This window comes from Sceloporus undulatus, chromosome 4 (assembly GCF_019175285.1).
Source record: "Sceloporus undulatus isolate JIND9_A2432 ecotype Alabama chromosome 4, SceUnd_v1.1, whole genome shotgun sequence".
Taxonomy (NCBI): domain Eukaryota; kingdom Metazoa; phylum Chordata; class Lepidosauria; order Squamata; family Phrynosomatidae; genus Sceloporus; species Sceloporus undulatus.
Genome location: NC_056525.1, coordinates 1041928 through 1063077, shown reverse-complemented (window position 1 = coordinate 1063077; position 21150 = coordinate 1041928). Strand labels below are relative to the sequence as shown.

Genomic DNA, 21150 nt, shown 5'->3' with positions numbered 1-21150 from the left:
TTCTGGCCATCTTCCTCTGGACTAGAAGCTGGATGTGAGGCCAAGCATGATCTCACCGAGTTGTGTGCTTCCGGGACAGAAGAGCTGGACATTTTCCAGGGCTTTTGGCCAGTCGGGTTGAGCCTGACATAGTTTCTTCTTGTTCCCAAGCTCTGCTTAGGTTCTGCTTCCACAGATGGAAAGATTAATCAAAATCTGATATATTCCGAAAAGATGGAAATGTAACCAAAGGAAAGCTGTGCAGTTTGGAATTAAAGCAAAGGCGCAGAGACTAAACTAGCAGTAATGGCACACAGTTGAAGCAATGGGGCTAGCAGCAATTTTCTCCAAAAAGGTCAAGGGAGGTTTTATTGCTGTTGGGTTGCTCTTGGTTTGTTTTAAACTGGTTTTTATTATTCTTTGTGAGTCACCTTGAATTCATGGGCAGAAAAGTATCCAGAAATCGTCATTGTGTACTTTCAAGTTGTTTCCAACTTGTGGTGACCCTAAGGTAAACCTATCACGGGACATCCATGGGTTTATATGACTGAACTAGGATTCGAACCCTGGTCTCTAGAGCCATAGTCCAATATTACACCATGCTGGCTCCTGTCTCATCTTTACTACATGGCAGTTTGGCCCACTTTTTCCCATCACGGGATGCTCAGATTCCAGGACAACCACAGACCCACCTCACCTTCTGTCTGGTCTTCTATATGCTGGAAACCACACTCTGGATTTGGGTTTCTTTTTCTTTTTTGGAAATGAGCTGAAGATGATGGGATTTGCAATACGTACAATACATCTAAGCAGAACTGGGAAGGAATGCTATGGAGACCATTTCTCTCGCTAGTGCCATGGAGGAGCAGAGCAGCCGGGAAGAGGACTTGTCTCAGGCGGTCGGTGGGTGAGCCTTGGTCCATGGTTTTCTCCATGCATGGAAAGGTAGATTGCCCACTTCTCTTCTCATGCCCGAATCCTAGAGTTGGAAGAGACCCCAAGAAGGGCCCCGATCCAGTCCAACCCCATTCTTCTGCCATGCAGGAACTCTCCATCAAAGCAGCCCTGAGGCAGATGGCCATCCAGCCTCTGTTAAAGAAGGAAGCTCCACCATTCTCCATTGAGAGAATGTATTCCACTGTCGATCACCTCTTTCCATCAGGAAGTCCTTCCTAATGTTGAGCTGGAACCTCTTTTCCTGGAGCTTGCATCCATTGTTCTGTGTTCTAATCTCTGGAGCAGCAGAAAACAAGCTTGGTTCCTCCTCAACATGACATTCCTTCAAATACCTAAACAGGGCTATCATTTCACCTCTTAACCTTCTCTTCTAAACATCCCCAGCTCCCTAAGTCTCCCCTCATAGGGCTTAATGGTTTCAGGCCCTTCACCATTTTGGCCGCCCTCCTTTGGACACATGGCTCCAGCTTCTTAATGTCCTTTTTGAATTGTGGGGCCCACAATTGGACTCAGTATTATTCCAGGTGAAGTTTGACCAAAGCAGAATAGAGTGACACTATCACTTCCCTTGATCTAGACACTAGACTTCTATTGATGCAGCCTAAAATCGCATTGGCCTTGCTAGCTGCTGCATCGCACTGTTGACTCATGTTCTACTTGTGGTCCACTTGGACTCCCAGATCCCTTTCACACAGATAATAATAATAATAATAATAATAATAATAATAATAATAATAATTTTTATTTATATTTCCTGCTTCTCCCTGAGCATTGTGGCAGGATTACATCAATAAAAATAGAATTACAGTTCCATATAAAATACAGTCCATAAAATCACAGCCTTGCATGAACATCCATAAAATGACTATATCAACATCTTGTCTAACAAACATGCTCAGAGTGGAGTGTCCCTTTATGGTTGTCTACAGGAGATCAGGGGGTAGGCCCTTCGGAAGAGATCTGTCTGGAGTGCCTTCTTAAAGGCATCCAAGGTAGTGATAAGTCGGATCTCTTCCAGTAAGCAATTCCACAATTTAGGGGCCAAGATGGTCAATGTTTGTGGGAAGGTGATATCAGTCTGGTCTTTGGATAGTCCCATAAATTCTTCCTGGATGTTCTAAGAGTGTGGGGTGGACTGTGTCGGGAGAGGCGTTCCTTCAAGTAACTCGGGCACAAGCCATGTAGGGCTTTTTCTGTTACAATAACCAACACTTTGTACTGCACCCGGAAACCAATTGGCAGCCAATGAAGAGATTTGAGTACTGGTGTTATATGGTCAGACGCAGGTGTTCCAGTGACCAACCAGGCTGCCACATTTTGCACCAATTGAAGCTTCCGATCTTGGTACTAGGGTAGCCCCATGTAGAGCACATTACAGAAATCAAGGCGAGAGATGACCAGAGCATGTACCACTGCTTCAAGGTCCTTTCGGTCCAGGTAGGGATGCAGTTGGCGCATCAACCGAAGTTGGTACCAAGCATTCCTGGCTGTCGCATCCACTTGAGATGATAACTGTAGAGAGAGATCCAGAAGTACCCCCAAACTGTGAACTTCGTCCTTTAGGGGGAGTGTGACCCCGTCCAGGATGGGTTGGCAAATCTCCTTAAGCCAAATATTCCCCCATCCTATATCTGTGCATTTCATTTTTCCGCCCTAAGTGAGCTCATGTATTGGGGCTAGCTACCTGCCAGAGGTTCAGGATGTGTAATTTGCAGGTGGGCAGCAAGACAGCCCCCCTTGTGTTTGGTGCGTCTTCTTCACAGAGATGGCCTTGCCTGCATGCCAGTCTGGGTGGCTTTCCCTGCCATTATTACTCATATCATCTTGGTTTCACCATCCCCCAGATCTACCGACTGGCATTTTGAAACCAATGAGGTATTGTTGGATGACGAAGCCAGTTCCAAGTTGTGTCATCTTCTGCAATTGTGCCGTTGCATTCCTCTCTATGGGCAGTTTCAATCAAGTTCTTTGTCAATCTTTGGAATTATTATTGCTATTATTGCTTAATAAACCAATAATATAATCATAGCCTGTCCAATGGCTATAATTACAGGCATGGGCTTCACTTTACGTCTGCATCACTGGCACTTTGCTGTCCTAGATGCCCCAAGCAAGGTGACCAGAGGCCATAACCACAAAGGAGGACAAGGTGCGGGGGAAATGTAGGGCTTTCAAGGAAAATGTCGGGCGTTACCTATATATGAAAGCTCACACTGATGATTTCTTTCTTTCAGTTAGTCTCAAAGGCTTCATTCCCGCTAACTTTTAAACCAGATCACAAATCAGTTTGAAATGGTTTAAATTACCCTGGTTTGCACTTGAGCCAAGATCCTGGTCCATGCCCTAGTGATCTCACGACTGGATTCCTGTAACGTCCTCCTGGCTGGGCTTCCTCTTTCTCACCTCCGTCCTTTAATCTCTGTCCAGCATTCAGCTGCACGCATTATCACTTCCACCCACCGCTCTGACCACATCTCTCCTGTCTTGGCATCCCTTCACTGGCTCCCTCTCCCTTTCCGCATTCAGTATAAGTTCCTGCTGTCCACGTTTAAAGCCCTACATGGGCTGGCCTCTCCTTACTTGTCGGACCTTCTTTCTCCTCACTTTCCCACTCTGTTGTTCCCTCCGTTCTGGTAGTCAAGGTCTGCTGTCTCAGCCCAGGATTTCCTCTGCCCCATCCCGGATTCGCCCCTTTTCACTTGCTGCCCCTCACTCCTGGAACCTTCTTCCCCTACAAGCAAGAGCCATCACTTCTATAACCAGCTTCAAAACGAAGTTGAAGACCATCCTGTTCAGAGAAGCCTTCCCAGGCATTGCATAATTGTCGCTTGCTATCTGATGTTCTTTTGGTGCCTGTTTATCGAACCATTTCCTGTATTGCTATGTACTGTATATGTATTATCCTACCTGAGAGTATGTATTTTCCCTGGATGAAGATTAACCTTCCATTATGAAGCCAAGCCCTCCCTCCAGTCCATCTGCCTTGGTCCAGGCCTCGGAGGCAGAGAGGAACTGCTGGACCTCTTACCCTTTGCCTCCACCACTCCCTTCTTCTCCTTCTGTGTCATGTCTTTTTAGATTGGAAGCCCGAGGGCATGGAGCCGTCTAACTAAAAAGATTGCATGTACAGCGCTGTGTAAATTTACAGCGCTTCATAAATAAAGGTTAATAATAATAATAATAATAATAAATAGCTGAAGCAATTCGGAAAGAGGGCCCATGCGCAAGACCCATTTAACCCTTGTCTTTTTGATGCTGATTTTTTCTGCATTTTTGGATAAATCAATTCCGCGCAAGTGTGAGCCAGATGTGGATCGGAATCGATTTAAATTTGCCCTTTGGCTGGCTGGAGTGGGTCCATTTTGAATCGATTCATTCGTCAATGTGAACCACAAGTGGGTTATCTTATTTTATCTTGCAGAAAGAAAATGCGATTGGGGCAAAGGTAGTGTGAACCCATGCTCCGCTGCCAAACCATTCCACTGATTTGGATCGCAAGGCAATTTATTTGTAAGTGGGAACACGGCTAAAGATGCTACAAGATCTCTCTAATTCCTATATAAATACACTGTAAATGCAGGCTTCTTAGACATGCTCAAAATGGAAGACATTCTGGGATTCCTGCTGGACAGAAGGATGAAATGTAGGGCATGTCCTAGAAAAGGAGGCCGTCTGGTCACCCTGGACATGGGCATCTAAATCACCTATAACTTTCATGAAAGACTGAGGCTGGACCCATAGATAACCTCAGTGTTATATAGTCTGCGCTTTAACCTATTTGTGAGGTTGTCTGAGTGATGATTTTTAAGGTAAAAGAAAGAAAGGTTTAGCTCTTATTTAAGGGGGAGGAAAGAGGGGGGTAATGCATTTTGAATCGGCCTCAGTTGTTCACCAGAGCACCGAACAGCCAGTGCCTTTGGGGCTGTGGGGTGGAAGAAGGGGGTCCCAGAGGGTGCAGACCCCCAGACCCCCCTCCACTAAATCCAAGCACTCGTCCAAGCCCCTTCTGCCATGCAGGAAATCACAATCAAAGCATCCCCTGAGACAGAGGGCCATCCAGCCCCTGCTAAAAGACCTCCAAAGAAGGAGACTCCACCACAATCTCCAAGGAAGGAGTGTGTTTCACTGTCAGGAAGTGGCTCCTAATACTGAGGTGAGATCTCTTCCATTGCGCCATTGTGTCCTATTCTCTGTATCAGCAGAAAACAAGCTTGCTTCCTCCTCGATGTGACATCTGCAGCCTCTTTCTTTCCAGCATGAGATGGCCCGGGGCTGTTCCTTCCATGTTTGGCTGAGCATAGCCCAGAGCAACCGTGGCCGCTATTCCTGGATAACTGCAGCCGTCTAGACCAGCCACACCACAAGCAGATCCGGCACAAATGCCCATCCCTGCCTTCTTGGCTCACAGCTTAGGGGTGGCGCAACCCTTGGGCATGAGCCAAAGGAGGGCGCTTCCTCAAAGGTCTCGATTCTCCATGCAACTGCAAGCACCTCTTCACAGCAGGGCTTGGCTATTTTGGGTTTAGATTTACTGTATAAGTCTAGAAATTTTAGTCAAAAAATCTGAGTCAAGTTATCCCCAGGTCAAAGCAAGCCCTGTATTGTTCTTCAATTCCTATTTGAAAAAGGAACCATCCCTCGGTGAAAGGCCAGAGTGCTATCTGTTCTGGAAGCACTCACGCTCCCTTTATGTTCTCTCATCCATGAAGCCTTTGGTAGGAGCACAAACAGTATGAGCCTGCTGGCACTGTTTCCCTTTGCTTCTTCCATTGCATTCCTTGTTATTTACCGCTAAGTTTTACTCTCTACGTATTCATGAATCATATAAAAATCCACAAATTTGTCCCCAAAATCTGCCCTGAGGTTGACTTACGGTTGAGTCTAAACAGTGATTAGTCAGTTACATCCTCTGAAGATGCCAAAGCCACAGATGCTGGTGAAACAACAATTTTAAATGTTAACACAGGAATCATGGGGGGGGGCACTGTCAAAGTTGGTCCCAGGCATTCTGGGCACATACCTTTTCAATCAATCCTCTGCTGCCCCATTTTTTCATCTGTTTCTAAAATGTCCCAGTTTCTCTCTCCTCCTCTCATTTTCCCTCCTTTGTCCTCCATCTACTTCAATTGCTGCAAACAAAGTGCAAAAGAAGTTCACGGCGTTGAATTAGCACAGCAAGATGCAAAGGAAGATTGGCCCATAAATGCAGAAGCAGACCTAGAAAGGTCCACAGCCTTGGTGGAGCTGTACATATTGTGGAACTGCCAATAATCCTTTCCTTGCAGATCTTAAATTCCCAGATGGTAGACATCATGCTAACCAAGTTCGGAGAGGGTTTGCCATTGTCTTCCTCTGAGGCTGAGAGAGTGTTACTTGCCCAAGGTCCACAAGTGGGTTTCTATGGCTGAGCAGCGGTTTGAACCCAGGTCTCCAGAGTCATCGGAGTTTATCACATGAAGGAGATTGAGAGTTTATCCTGTGAATATCCCGGGAAAATGATGTAATTACATGAAACGCTTTCACACGACGTCACACAAACCCCGCCATTAAAGTGGTCGCAAAGAAGCATTAATGCGCCTCTTTTTACTTTTGGGATTTCAGCAACAATGCATTTCCGATACCACTTTATTTGCACAATGCATGTGATAATCATTTGTGCAATTACTTGCCATTTCCACTTTATTTGCAGATGCTTTAAACTCTCTTTAATGCCGAAATTAGTCCCAGTGTGATAAACTCCATAGTCCAATGCTCAAACCACTGCTCCACACCAAGATTTTCACAGGGAAAGAACATGGGCTTCTGCATATTTTGGACTCCCGCTGGCATCCGTGGGCAGGAATGCTTCCATTCATCTGCACTCATTATCATTCATTATCATTATTATCTTTGCTTATATCCTCCCATTCCCCCATATTGACACGCAAGGCAGCTTAGAAATGCAGCATCCATTCATGCATCAGGTCAGCATTACAATGGGATTAAACTATCAATAAAATAAAACAAAGCAATTTAAAACATCCCATTAAAATAATGGATGAAAAGCAGTATTCAAAGACACGGCTGTGTTAAAGGGATGCTGTAGCATCTTTGAGACTGTAAGCTGGTGGCACAGACTTTTCTAGAATTAGGATTATGGCAATATGCTGCTTTTCCCCCAAAACTGGGACCATGAAGGCAGATGATAGCAATAATAATAAAAAATGTATTTATATTGCCCCGCCTCTCCCTACGGCAAAATATACTCAGTCCATGAAAGCCGTTTTTCTCTCTCTGTTCGTCTTAGGCTGCATCCGCACTGCAGAAAGAATGCAGTTTTGACACTGCTTTAACTGCCATGACTCCATGCTATGGAATCCTGGGATTTGCAGTTTGTTTTGGCACCAGAGTTTTCTGACAGAGAAGGGGAAATATCTCACAAAACTACAATTCCTAGGATTCCATTGCACTGAGCCAGGGCAGTTAAAGTGGTGTCAAACTGCATTATTTCTGTAGTGCAGTCTGCAACCTCAGTTGGTTTCAAAGGCGCTGCAAGATCCTTTTGTATTTTTTTAAAAATCAGTTTAAAAACTGTAGACTCAAAATGAGTACTACTGCACCCCAAGAGAAATCCTTTCTTTCAAAGCAGCTCTTTGGTTCTCAAAAGACTGAGGAGGCTCATGTGGGGAAAGAGACTTGGTCAAACTCACTCACCAATATACTGTCTATGGCATAAAATTCCTTTTGAGGTTTTTTGGTTTGCAACTGGAGACATCTCCCAGAAAAACAAGGAAGCGGCTTGCTAGGAAACTGAGACTCTTTGGGGTCAAGCCAAGCATCCTCCTTCCACCTTGACCAGCCCTCTTCTCTGCTGCAGATCGCCTGTCCTGGTGCTATTTTGGTGGACCAAGAACAAAGGGCCTATCTGACCCGGGTACAGTTAACAGTAAGGGCTTAAGCACCCCAAAGGTACCAGGTCCCCTCTGATCCCCTCTGATCTTGGGAGCTAAGCAGGCTCAGCCCTGGTTAATCCTTCAATAGGAGATCATCAGCAAATACAAGGAGCTTTGGTGATGCAGTGGTTAAATACCAGTCCTGCAGCCACAGCGTTGCAAGTTCCATCTCAGGCAGGGCTCCAAAGTCCACTAAGCTTTGCATCCTTTCGTTTGTTGTTTTTATCTACCCTCAAGTCAGTTCCAACTCATGGTGATCCCATGGATGAGACATCTCCAAGAATCCCCACCGTCCATTACAGTCTTGCCCAGATCCCACAAGCTCTTGACCATAATAACCCCCTTGAGTTTATCCATCTGATCTGTTGTCTTCTTCTCCTTCTTCTACCTTCTACCTTTCCTACCATTATTGTTTTTGCTATGCCTTCTCATGATGGGACCAAAGTATGATAGTCTCAGCTTGACCATCTTTGCTTCCAAGGTCTGATCTGTTCATGAACCCATTGGTTTGTCATCTTGGCTGTCCTTGGGTTCATCCTAAGTCCTCTTCTCCAGCCCCACATTTCAAAGGAGTTCTTTTTGTCTGCTTCCTTCACTATCCAGATCTCACATCCATACCTAGAGATGATGGGGAATAATACAGTGGCCTGGACCATTCTGATTTTGGTGCTCAGTTGTATGTCTTTGCTCTTCAGCATCTTGTCCAGTTCTTTCATAGCTGCCCTTCCCATTCCTAGTCTTCTTCTTATTTCTTGACTGCAGCCTCCATTCTGGTCAATGTTTGATCCCATATATGAGAATTCTTTAACTATTTCAATTTCCTTGTTGTTTAGTGTAGTGAGGTACTCACCCAGGTAGAGAGAGCTGAAGGGGCTAAGGGCAGCCAGGTGGTGGAGGTTGAGGGGAAGGAGGAAGTTAACCCAGAGGTGGAGATGGAAGGATTATAAAAGCAGAAGGGCTGAAGTGTGCGGGGAGAGAGGATGGATGCGGAAGAGCTGGTTGGGCAGCAGTGGCCGCCGGGGAAGGGAAAGAACAGGGTTTAAGGAGGCCAGAGAGGGACAGAGTCCCTGTGCCTCTTCCAAGAAGGGCCCTAAGGCCAAAGCAGAGGCCCCAAGGGGAGGAGGGGGTCTGGGCTTTTGCGGGCTCTGGGGAGTGGACAGCCAGAAGCCTTGAGGATTTGGAGGATGAGTGGTGGAGTCCACAAGAGAAGCCCTGGGAAACAAGCCAGGTCCCGATGGGATGTGGAGATGTCTGACTAAAAAGACTGGACTTTATGTTTTGAGCTATCATCGACTGGATATCAAGCTATTTTCTTATTAAAGGTACAGTTGTACCACACTTGCCTGAGTAAGTTTGTTGTGCATCTGGGAAGGAGTCTGTTGCCTTGCAAGATGGAGCCTGCTATGCCAGCCCCGCCCACATTTAGATTGACTTTGTGTATTTCTTTTGTGGTCATTATTATTGTTTTGTGTTCAGCATCAGACCCGCCTTTGCACTTTTGCCTCTGACCTTCCTTATTAACTATAATATTATGGTGTCATTATCTGCATAGCTGAGGTTGTTAATGTTGCTTCCTCCTATCTTCACACTTCCTTTTTCTGATTCCAATTCGGCTTTTCTTATGCTGTATATCCTTTCATAGGTTGTTAAAAAAGAGTTCCCAGCTTGTTGGAGTCAATTAACTTACACATTGTAAACCGCTTAGAGAGTGCTGAGCTCAGGAGTTTATCACACTGGGGTTCATTTTGGCATTTCAGAGAGATTAAAGTGCATTTAAAGCATCCTGCAAATAAAACGGATATGGCAAGTAATTACGCGAATGTGTACCACACACAGTGGCGTGAATAAAGCTGTATCGGAAATCCATTGTCGCTGAAATTCCGGAACTAAAGGATGTGTGTTAATGCTTGTTTGTGACCATTTTAATGGGGTTTTGTGCGACATTACGCGATTTTTCCAGGATATTCACGGGATAAACTCCCAATCTTCTTTGTTGATAAACTCCTTAGAAGTGGTATAGAATTGTATAGAAGTGCTAAGTGCTAAAGTGCTGTAGGCTATTTTTCAGAGGAAGGAAATGGCAAAACCGCCTCCAATTAATCCTTGCCTAAGAAAACCCTCTGAGAAGTTCGTGGGTTCTCCATGAATCAACAGGCGATTTGAAAGCAAAAACACATGCCTAAATAGCCCAAAGGCACACACACACACACACACAAACAATACAACAGGGCCTAAAGACCCTAAAGGCACCCGATCCTCACTGATTGTGCAAGCTAAGCAGGCTCAGCCCTGGTTAGTACTTGGATGGGAGACCACCAAGAAAGACCAGGTGCTGTAGGTTCTATTTCAGAGGAAAGAACTGGCAAAAACATCTTTTCCCTAAGAAAACCCTGTGGAATTCATGGGTTTGCCATAAGTCAAGAAGTGACTTGAAGGCATAGAGGCATTTGGGTCAATAGTCACTGATGGCAGATAGCATTTTTGTCAGGCTGGCAGATCTCAGAACCAGCTCTTTGGGTTTTCAATGACATGCAATGGCAAACCATACTTAGGTCCAAAACACACTGCAGAAATAATCCAGTCTGAGACCGCTTTAACTGCCCTGACTCAATGCTAAGGACTACTGGGAACTGTAGTTTTGTGAGACATTTAGACTTTTCTCTGTCAGATTGCTCTGGTGCCACAACAAACTACAATTCCCAGGATTCCCTAGCACTGAGCCAGGGCAGTTAAAGAGGTCTCAAACTGGATTATTTCTGCAGTGTGTTTTGGACCTTAGCCAGCCTCTGATACTTAATTTGCTGAGTTCTGTCTGAACCGGAAGGTGAAGACCTTGCATATGTTCATATGGGGATGTGAACAAGATTTTCACTAAAAGGCCCCTGCATCGTCACATTCCCCAGAAGAATACCAAATGGGAAGAGTATGTAGAATAGCCATATCTGCTAAATAAAACCATGGGGTTTTATTGGTTTTAGGGGAAGCTGAGGAGGCCGCCTGAATGAGTTGCAGCAATGTTAAAATTAATTTGAACACAGGAATATCAAGCCTTTGTCAGGAGCTGGGTTCTTCTGTTTTTCTGCCATGGTTTGGAGTGTGGGTCTGAAGGGACATGCCTTCATTTGCTTGTTATCTGCTGGCTCACAATGGCTGCTGCATCTGCATGGCAGAGACAATCCAGTTTGACACCACATCAACTGCTCAGTTTGCCACCTCCAGAATCTCCCAAAACAAAGAACTGGCCGAAAACCATTTGGGAAATGCGGAAGTGAAAACTGGAGAATAGATGTTGGGGCTGCATTTGGACTGCAAAAATAACCCATCGTTTTTTGTGGACTTTTCAGGCTCTGTGGCCATGTTCTAGAAGAGTTTATTCCTGATGTTTCCCCAGCATTTGTGGCCAGCATCTAGAACATGGCCACAGAGCCCAAAACCCCCACAAAACGCTACGGATGCCAGCCCCGAAAGCCTTCAGCTTCACAAAAATAGTCGTTTGACTGGCACCACTTTGACAGCTGTCGCTCAGTGCTACAGATTTCTGGGATTTGCAGTTTTGTGCGATATTTAGACTTCCCAGACTCAGAGATTAGGCTTTGACTCAGTCAGGTCCAAAACACACTGCAGGAATAATCCACCTTCACACCTTTTTAGCTGCCTTGGCTCCATGCTAGGGAATTCTGGGAACTGTCATTTTATGAGACATTTAGCCATGTAAACTGAACTGTGGCAGTTAAAGTGGTGTCCAACTGGATTATTTCTGCAGTGTGTTTGGGACCTCAGAGAGCTCTGGGGCCAGAACAAACTATAACTCCCAGAATCCCACAGCATTGGGATCCGCAGGGAGCGGCGGGAAATATAAATCAATAAATAAAATGTTATTATATTATCATTATTATACTATGATTGAGCCGTGGCAGTTAAAGTGGTGTCCAACTGGATTATTTCTGCAGTGTGGATGCCCCTCCCTGACAGTCCAGGGTCCAGGCAGGCTTGTGTGAGGAAGGAGTTTTCGACATCTAAACATCTACTAGCGAAGAGTGGGATCCGCCTGGAAAGAGGCTAAGGGCAGCTTTACAGTCACTACTACTACTGTCTACGAGGGCTAGGCCTCAGTCGGCCAGAGCGCGGTTGCCAGGGCAACGGGAGAGCGCCGCTTCCGGGTTCTGGGAGGCGCGCGGTGATGATGACGTCAGCCGTGATGGGGCGGGGCGTGGAGCGGAGCGGAGCGGGGAGGATGGGGGCCGCCCGCGAGATCGAGCAGCCCGAGGCCGAGGGCGGAGAGGAGGAGGACTACGAGGAGGACTACGACGAGGAGGAGGAGGACGGAGAGCAGGAGGAGGAGGAGCGGGAGGCGCTGGCGGGGGGCACGGCGGGCGCCGCGGTGAGTGAGGGGGCAGGGGATGGAGTTGGGCAGAGGCACCCCCCAGTCCAACGGGAGACCCAGGGGATACTCCTCCCCACAAGGCACTGGGGCAGAGGGAGGACCCAGCCCATAATGCATTGCGGCAGGAGGAGACCCTGCCCACAATCCTCTGGGACACGGGGAGGCCGCGCCCCATAATGCACTGGGGCAAAGCATCATGGAGTTGGAAGAGACCCTGCCCCACAATGCAGTTGGGCAGGAGAGACCGCATCCCACAATCCCATGGGGCAGGGGGAAGGCCCCACCCCACAATGCACTGGGGCAGGAGGGAGGTGAGGAGAGGGTGGCCATTGGGGTAGTGGCCACGGGGACCCTCCAGCTTTTGGGTCCGGGGTCTGCCCCACTGGCAAGTGGGTGGGCTCTGCAGCAAGAGCAGAAGGGGTGGCCCTGGGGGAGGGAGTGGTGGGCCCTGGCCCTTCGCTTCCTCCCACCCTTTCTCTGGCTACCAAGGGCCTCTCACAGGCCATCTGGCATCAGGAGGGAGCGAAAGGGCCACCTGGACGGATGGACAGACTCTCCTTTGGAGAGCCAAGGCTGGAGGATCATTGGCCACAGAGAAGGCTTGGGGCTTGTCTTCCCGTATGGCAGAAGCGGCTTGGACTGGATGACCCCTTGGGATCTCTTCCATTCTTTGACCCATTTCATGATATCCACAGAGTCCCTGGAACATCATGATCAAGCACCGGCTGGTCCAGCGGCGAGGACGGCGCTCTCAGATGATGACCAGGTACGCAGGCTGCCTTCATCCACCTGCGTCTCCATCCTGGGAGAGGTCACAACCCACAAGCGTGTCCAGTTCCTGCCCACGCTTTACTGCTGCAGTGGTCAGTGGGGGACTCAAGACCAGACCCACCCCGGCACAGTAATCAAGACCAGTGGGAAGGTTTAAAACTTGCATGGTTTTTAATGCTGGCATACATGTGCCACCATTTTGGCCTTTGGGGCTTGCCATCCACAGATGCTCAGCCGTGCTTAGGATGAGCAGGCTATAATTCCCAGATTCATAACTTTTGCAATCCCAAATCAATGATTGTTGTTCAGCCATTCTCTCTACGCTGTGCTAGGAATTTTCCTTATACTTTGGTATTTTCTGGTAGTAAACAGGATAACAAAAAAAGTATAGGTTATTGATACCTGTAACTGTTTTTGCAGTTCTGTGTTCTTCCTTTTTAAAAAACATAACTTTCAACACAATCTGAGTGTCAGGATCCTATGCAGTGAAGCTTTTGAATGGGAGAATGGCAATCCATCCAGAAGTCCTTTTAAAATCCCCTGCTGAGAAACATGGTTGCCAGAAGAAGTAGCCTGCGGTTGCAGAGAGGCCATGAGTCCAGGTGGCTTCCAAGGTGGCCTGAGCTGAGTGACCGTTGGTGTGGTTGACGGCCTCTAATCCTCTCCTCTTTCAGCTTCACGGACCCCGTGGTCTCCATGGACCTGTTGCGAGCCGTTCTGCAGCCCACCATCAACGATGAGATCCAGGCTGTCTTTGGTAAATACATGAAGGTATGAAAGAGAACTGTTGGAACTGGGAGCTTTTGGCAAGTGGTGGGGGGGGGCTGTGAGGGAGGGGGAACCTGCTACATTTTATCTCAAAGGGTTGTGATGAGGAAACCCTTCCTTTCCCAGTAGCACAGGACATATCTGGAGCGGGGTGTCAGTTGGGGGACTTGGAGGGGTCCTGTCGCTACAGACATTTGTTAAATTAGGAGAAACTCATTTGTGAAGAGAGGGGGGTAAGGGGATGTTGTAGGAGAGACTCCTTGGGCCTGTATTCCAGTTGGCTTCCCCTTCCTGTTCCCAAGTTTTTCCAGAAGGCAGCAGGGAACGTGCGAGAGAACGTGGGAGAAGATGTGGACATGGAGCAGCTCATTCACGAAACGTGTCGGAACTGCTTGGAGCAGGTATGTCTTGAGAGGGATCAGCGCTCCAAAGTGACGGCTCTCTCCCAAGAGCAAGAAACATCCCCAGTGGATCTCTGAGGCTCCCCTTATGGCATGGAGGCTGCCTCATGCTGCATCTGGGTGGGATGGCAAGTGAGACACCAGTCCTGCCTGAGCACCCAAGAAGGGAAAGGCCACAGCTGAAGCAAAAAGGTTCCCAGCTACCCTTGCTCCTTCTTTGCTTCCTGCTGCTCACTTCTGGGGACTGCTGGACTCCTGAGAAAAATTATCCATAGTGCTTTTGTTGATCCCAACATGTTTTGTTGTTACTGAAGCTTGATCTCAGGTTAAGTATGTAAAAGGCTTGGGACCAGAAGCATTTCAAATTTTAGAATTCACAGTGTAGGAAATTCTTGTACTGTATTTGTGAGGCTGGAGACAGATGTGAGGATTTGCGAAATGGCAGGAGGCTTGTATTTGCGCCAGTTGCTACACTTGGGTTCCCACAGTTTCCCAGATCTTCAGTCCTTCTCCAACCTTCCATCTTCTTACCACCAGCTTCCCACTTATGCCTTTCAGGCAGCAGCTGCAGCCCTCCTATTTGTTCATCTGCCTCCAGCCTCACATCTTATTTGTGTTGTGTATGAGATGCAAGGCTGGACAGAGACTGAGGATCTGGGAGACGAACGAGCAGGAATGTCACAGCTGCCATCTTGAAGGCAGAAGGAGGCGGTTGACAGCAAAAAGTTTTGGTTTTTCGTGGATTTGGATTTTGAGATCAGGGCTGCCCAACCTGTTTAAACAGAACTAATCATTATTCCCATCACCATCTCTCTTTGTTGCTTAGCATCACCCAGCAGAGGGCAGTGTATTGTAGGCATATTCCACTTCCCATCAAGCCACTTGGTGCCACCAAGTGGACATCTGAGAAGTCTTGAAAGGTGCAGAAATGCCCCTCAAAGAGTTTATTTCTTGGCTCTGCATTCTGCAAACATAGGGCTCCAGACACCTAAGACCGAAACAAGAATCTGCTCTCACAGTTGCTCCCCACTCCCCAACCCTTTTCTTCCCTGGCAGGCTAAACTTCTCTTCTGTGATGACAAGAAGTCTGTTGCGAGGCTGCCGCATGAGGTGCCAACAATGAAGGTGGGAGCAGCTTTCTCTCCCCAACTCCTGCTCACAGCAAGGGGTGTAGGGATGGTCCTCTCCTTCCCATCTCGGGGCCTGGGCACTTTCATGCCCCAAGGGACCCATAACTGCAAAGCCAATAGCTCTCCTGCCTAGTGGAGGCCTGGGCTAATTTCTGTGGCTAGCCAGGAATGGGCAACGGAGGTGAGAGGGCACTCTCCCCAGTTAGGAACAGCTCCAGGAGAGTGAATGACTTTGATGCCAAGTTGTGAAGAGCGGGCACTTCTTGTTTTTCAATGAACTCCCTTTTCTGCCTGACTAGCGTACCAAGCCTGTGGAAGAGGAAGTGAACCGGCAAGGGAGCCCCCTCCCCAAGAAGGTAGGTGAGGCCCTTAAAGCGGCAGAGGGATGTCACTGGGTGCTCCACTTCACTTTGCGAGGCAGAGAGGCATGCATCACAGCTCACTCAGCCATTCCTTTTGCCAGCAGGTTCTGAATTCCTCCTTAGGTTGATGCAAGAGGGGGGCACTGGCAAAAGCCTCTGCTGGGAGGAGCACATATTGGCCAGAAGGCATTAACAGAAGTTTTTGCCCCTTTTCAGAGGAAGGGACGGCCTCCAGGACAGAGCCAATTGAGTGATCCAAAGCCTGTGGGCGGGAGCACGTAAGTCTGCTAACCAAATATGATGCGAGGGGAGCAGCTCTTTCCCCACCCCGTTTACCCAGCCTCCCTGGAATAACCCAGAATCCTCGCCCCTGGCACAGACACAACTAGTTCAGCCCCATAGAAGGCTCTGGTGGAGAGCAGCAGCACCTGGAATGAGTGATTCATAGAATCATAGAGTTGGAAGAGACCTCAAAGGCCATCCAGTCCAACCCCCTGCAATGTGGGAAGACAACATCAGAGCACTAACTGTGACAGATGGCTATCCAACCTCTGTTTAAAAGCCTCCAAAGAAGGAGACTCTGAACACTCCCCGAGGCAGCATGTTCCACTGACGAACAGCTCTTAACTGTCAGGAAGTTCTTCCTAATATTTAGGTGGAAAGAGCCACAAAGGCCCTTTAGTCCTCAGGAAAGCACTCCTGAGAGATGTCCATCCAACCTCTCTTGAAAACCCTCCAAAGATGGAGAGTCTACGATCATTCCAGGCAGTCCATTCTACTGCAGAACAGTTCTTACACTGAAGAAGCATAGATGGAACCTCTCAGTCTCCTCTTCTCCAGGCTGACATCCAGATACTTAAAGATGGCTCTATCAAGTCATATCTTCCATTTTCTCTTCTCCAGGGTAAACATACCCAGCTCCCTCCATCATTCCTCATAGGCCTGGTGATTTCCAGACCTTTGACCATCTTGTTCACCTTCCTCTAGACATATTCCAGCTAGTCATTATCCTTCTTGAACCAGAGTGTCCAGAACTGCTAGTCTGTCTTAGCTTACAGAAGGGCAGGAGCCCACATGAGCCAGAGCCTGGCAGGGATAGGCCAAGGCATCAAAGGAGCCTTGCTGCTGAGTTGGTTAGGATGGATAGAGCTAAGAAAAAGAGAGATAATCCACAGCTGAAGAGAAAGCAAGAGAAGGTGGGAGAATGATACCTCTCAAAGAGGGAGACAGTTCGCCTTTCTTGATTGCTTTTATCCTTGGAGCAACTTAATCTGGTTGTCTTCTGTCTTCTCAGGGGGAAAAACAAATCCTGTGAGCCAGTGCCGAGGGATGGTCCCAAGGTATGCTCTGCCCATCTCTGGTTTTCCACAGACCCACCTGCGGGGAGGGCAATGGAAAGCTGGCAGCCAAATCTTCCTGCTGGAAGAGCACAGAGGGGTTAGCAGGTGCAGAATCACTCCTACTGTGTGCTAGAGGATAAACTCCAGAGGGTGGGCTCTTGTCTCTAAGCCTAGCCTCTGGACCCCTCCATGCATGGGATGGGCAGGGGCCATTGTCACAAAACTCTCTTCCTCTTTGTGCCTTGCAGTGGGACCCTGCACGGATCAAGGACTCCACACCTCTTGTGCTTGGATCAAGAGCAAACAAGTAAGTTACTGTTAGGCAGGTGAGAAGCAGAGCTTGTTGAAAGTTCCCTTCAGGTTGAGCTGGATGTTGGGATGTCAGCCACAAATACTTAGTTGTATTCTTTGACATGAGGTGTGGGGCTTTGAACTGAAGGGAGAAAATGGGATGCATCGTATCAAATCCAAATGTCTAACCCACCATTGTGTTTCTGATTCAGAGCCCTGGGTATGGGAGGGACCAGAGGAAGACTCTACATCAAACACCCCCACATGTTTAAGGTCAGTGGATTCAGCCCTGGGGTGGGCGGATCAAGCCACAGCACCTGGATTTGAGAACCTTTGGATGCCAGTTCCCTGCCTGAAGTGATCATGACCCCCCAAGTCCCTCATGCTGGGCTTCATTTTGGTATTGCGCTAACATCCCTTAGTTAGGAATTGGTCATAGAATGAGAAAGTTGGAAGGGATCCCAATGGCCAACTAGTTCAGCCTCCTGCCCTGCAAGAATATAAGCTAAAGCACTCTCAAGAGATACCCATGCAACCTCTGTTTATACACCTTCAAAGATGGAGAGTCCACCATTCCCTGAAGCAGTCTGTATTCCACTGGTAAACAGCTCTTACAGCCAACCTAATGGTTAGGTGGAATTGTTCTAATCTCTGGAGCAGCAGAAAACAAACTTCCTCTGTCCTCCTCATGACATCCCTTCACATATTGAAAGATGGTTCTCATGTCGCTTCTCAGTCTTCTCTTCTCCCAGTTAAGTACAGCACACCCGCTCCATACACGGGCACGCCATACGTGGTTTCCGGTTTACAAGGAAGTTGTGCTGGCACTGCACCGCCACGAGCCCCATTCTATTGAACGGGGCTTGAGCTTACGCGATATTTGCCTTATGCAGGGGGGGTCTGGAACGGATCCCTGCATAAGGCAAGGCTCCACTGTACTCAGCTGCCTAAGCTATTCATCACAAGGCCTTGTTTACAGACTATTTTTATTTGTATCATAGATGAAAAAAGCAACTAAACACCACTGTTTTCACATGGAATCTGAATACCAGTTGTTGTTCTTGTTCTTGTTTTTGCCTTCAAGTCATTTCTGAGTTATGGCAATCCTAAGGTGAAGTCTCACACAGGATTTGGTCAGTGTCCAGCTCTTCTCTCAGGATGAGAGAATGTGCCCAAGGTGATTCAGTGGGTTTCCATGGCTAAGTGGGGATTCAAACTCTGGTCTCTAAAAGAGTCCTATTCCAGCACTCAAACTGCTACGCCATGCTGGCTCCTCAATTCCAAAGGGGTATTATAATACTGAAGTAGGTTTAATAGAGGAGAGGCACTATGGTGTAGTGATTTGAGCACTGGACTCAAGACAAGGGTTCAAGTCTCTGCTCAGCCACAGAAATCCACTGGGCAGCCTTGAGCAAATTATGCTTGGTCAGCCTCAGAAAAAGTTTAAGGCAAACCCCTCCAAACTGGGTTGCCTTAGGGTCGGCATAAGTCAGAAATGACACAACAACCACAAGATGTAATAGGATGATTGAAAACCTGTAGTTACAAAAAGCATCATAACATTTTGGCTTCTGCCTTCCTCAGTAATGTCTGTTGAAATGGGAGTGGTAAACAGCATCCTGTAGCAGTTGTAGTCTGTGTGCAAGGGGATATGACTCTGCATGCCAGTTTCTGAGTGGTGCTGTTGCCATTGTGCCATGCTTATTATCTCCCCATTGGGGCATTTGAATAGGAACAGAACTCTGGACTGGTGGCCCAATACCATCATGGCATTTCTTAGAGGATCTAAGCCTCACCATCTCCTCACTTCCACTTCCCTCTTCTAGTATGCGGCTGATCCTCAGGACAAGCACTGGCTAGCAGAGCAGCAGCACATGCGGGCCACCGGTGGCAAGATGGTGAGTGTAACAAGGCCGGGGAGAAGAGTGCGGGGAGCTGGCTCAGGAGGGAAACAGATTCTTGGCTACGTGGTGGATTTTCTGTTGGCCAGGACTTTTTCTGGCACTCTCTTGCTGGGGTTTTGTGGGATCCCAGTAGATGTGAACCAGACCCAGTTGGGTAAGCGTGAGAGCTGAGGGCCCTGGGGTCTTCCCCCTTGCAGCCAGGGTGTTGAAAGAATAGCAGACGGTGGCCTCACCGGGGCTTCTGCTCTCCTTGTGTTTCCCTTGCCATAGGCCTATCTTCTTCTAGAGGAAGACATTCGAGATCTGGCAGCAAGTGAAGAGTACAGGTGAGGCACAGAGCGAACACTTAGGGCGGCTGGAGGGAGAGTATAGTCCCAGGGCTACTTTTAAGAGCCTCAACCCCTCCACACTCCCCCAAAAAAGGGCATGAATTGAATTATAGAAAGCCCCCAAGAGTAAAGATTTAACTTTTAAAAAAAACAAACATTTCTTTAAAACCAGAAGTGGGCTCCTGGAAGTTCCTGGGTGTGTTTGGTTGATGGATCTTGGTTTTTGGTTTCTATGGCAATCCATAAAGCCCCAGATGAGTCCCGGAGCAGACCCCACCTGCCTATCACACTTACCTGCCCATCTTAGGGTCCAAACCCTACTGGGTAGAACTGACCAGTCTCTTCAGCAATGGTCAGCATGTGTATACAGTATGTGTGTTTCCAGGTGGTGGGTGCAAAGAAGCCCCATCTCCCTTTGTGTGCTTTGGCCCAAGAGAACAGGTGTGGGAGTCTGTTGGGCCAAAACCCTTGGTGGCTCCTGTGGCCGGCTGCTGGTCCCCTGGACCTGCTGGGATTGCCCACCCTTCTCTTAGCAGGTGAACTCTGGGAGAAGCTGTGCTTGCCTCTAAAGCAATAGTTGCTGTGTGTGAGAGAGAGTGTTTGCAAGGAGGAGAGGTAAGAGTGTGTGATTAGTCTTGGGTGATACATGTAGGAAATAGGGTTGGCAGATCTCAGGGCCTGACCATGCATCTCCAGTTTTCATGAGTCATCTCCAAGATGGAGGATTAGGGTGCACATTATCCAGTTTTGGGGAGCTTAGCTGTAGGCTAGAGGAAAGGGCTGTGCGCACATCTCCAGCTCAGCGAATACAGCAACAATTGGCAAGGTTAGTTGTTTGGTTGCTGTAAGAGACTCTCCAGGGAATCTCTATGTTTCCTCAGTCAATGGCCACCTTCCCTCCCATTCATTGTGATGCCAGAACTAACCCTCCACTCATTTTCTGGCTAGAAGCAAGTAGACTAGATTTTGTTGTTGCTGCTGTGTGCCTTCAAGTCGTTTCCAACTTATGGCAACCCTAAGGTGAACCTATCACAGGATTTTCTTGGCAAGATTTGTTCAGAGGAGGTTTGCCATTGTCTTCTGCTGAGGCTGAGAGAGTGTGGCTTGCTCAGGGTCAGCCAGTGGGTTTCATGGCTGGGTGGGGAAACAAACCCAGATCTCCAAGTTGTAGTCCTGCACTCAAACCACTATGCCACACTGGCCCTAGGCTAGATTAGACACACTTTATCCCATCTCCCTAAGTATGTGAGAAAGAATAACCCTCTCATTTTATCCTAAGATTTCTGCCTTACTTTCCAAATGGGAACATACTGTGTGTGTGTATGTGTGTGTGTGACATGCTATGAACAGCTGTGGTTGGTACTTAATGCATAATGCTTAATGGCATCACTAGAGGCCACCTCAGATCTCAGGTTGTGACCCAGAGACCTCAGTGTTTAGGATGATCCTGAATTAGTAGCCCTAGTGGGGAACCATCAAGCCAAAAGCACTGAAGAGCCTTGGAAGCTTGATCAGAGGACCACTATGCCCTTACTAAGACTGCTCTTCCTTCCTTCCTTCCTTCCTTCCTTCCTTCCTTCCTTCCTTCCTTCCTTCCTTCCT

The 21150-nt window shown here is 47.8% G+C and overlaps 1 protein-coding gene across 2 annotated transcripts in view; it reads left to right on the top strand.

Moving 5' to 3' along the window:
- The first annotated feature begins 12074 nt into the window (after positions 1 to 12074).
- The window catches only part of DNTTIP1 (deoxynucleotidyltransferase terminal interacting protein 1), a 9527-nt gene continuing 451 nt past the window's right edge, over positions 12075 to 21150 (top strand). The window contains exons 1-12 of one of the 2 annotated variants that reach the window (XM_042465440.1): positions 12075 to 12249; positions 12948 to 13018; positions 13698 to 13794; positions 14094 to 14192; positions 15249 to 15317; positions 15622 to 15678; positions 15901 to 15962; positions 16979 to 17024; positions 17273 to 17331; positions 17528 to 17588; positions 19142 to 19213; positions 19490 to 19545. In XM_042465440.1, the coding sequence (XP_042321374.1) occupies positions 12103 to 12249; positions 12948 to 13018; positions 13698 to 13794; positions 14094 to 14192; positions 15249 to 15317; positions 15622 to 15678; positions 15901 to 15962; positions 16979 to 17024; positions 17273 to 17331; positions 17528 to 17588; positions 19142 to 19213; positions 19490 to 19545 (896 nt within the window). In that variant the 5' untranslated portion in view covers positions 12075 to 12102. Of the gene's footprint in view, positions 12250 to 12424; positions 12564 to 12947; positions 13019 to 13697; positions 13795 to 14093; positions 14193 to 15248; positions 15318 to 15621; positions 15679 to 15900; positions 15963 to 16978; positions 17025 to 17272; positions 17332 to 17527; positions 17589 to 19141; positions 19214 to 19489; positions 19546 to 21150 lie in introns of those variants that run through there. The other variant, XM_042465441.1, reaches the window with a different exon arrangement.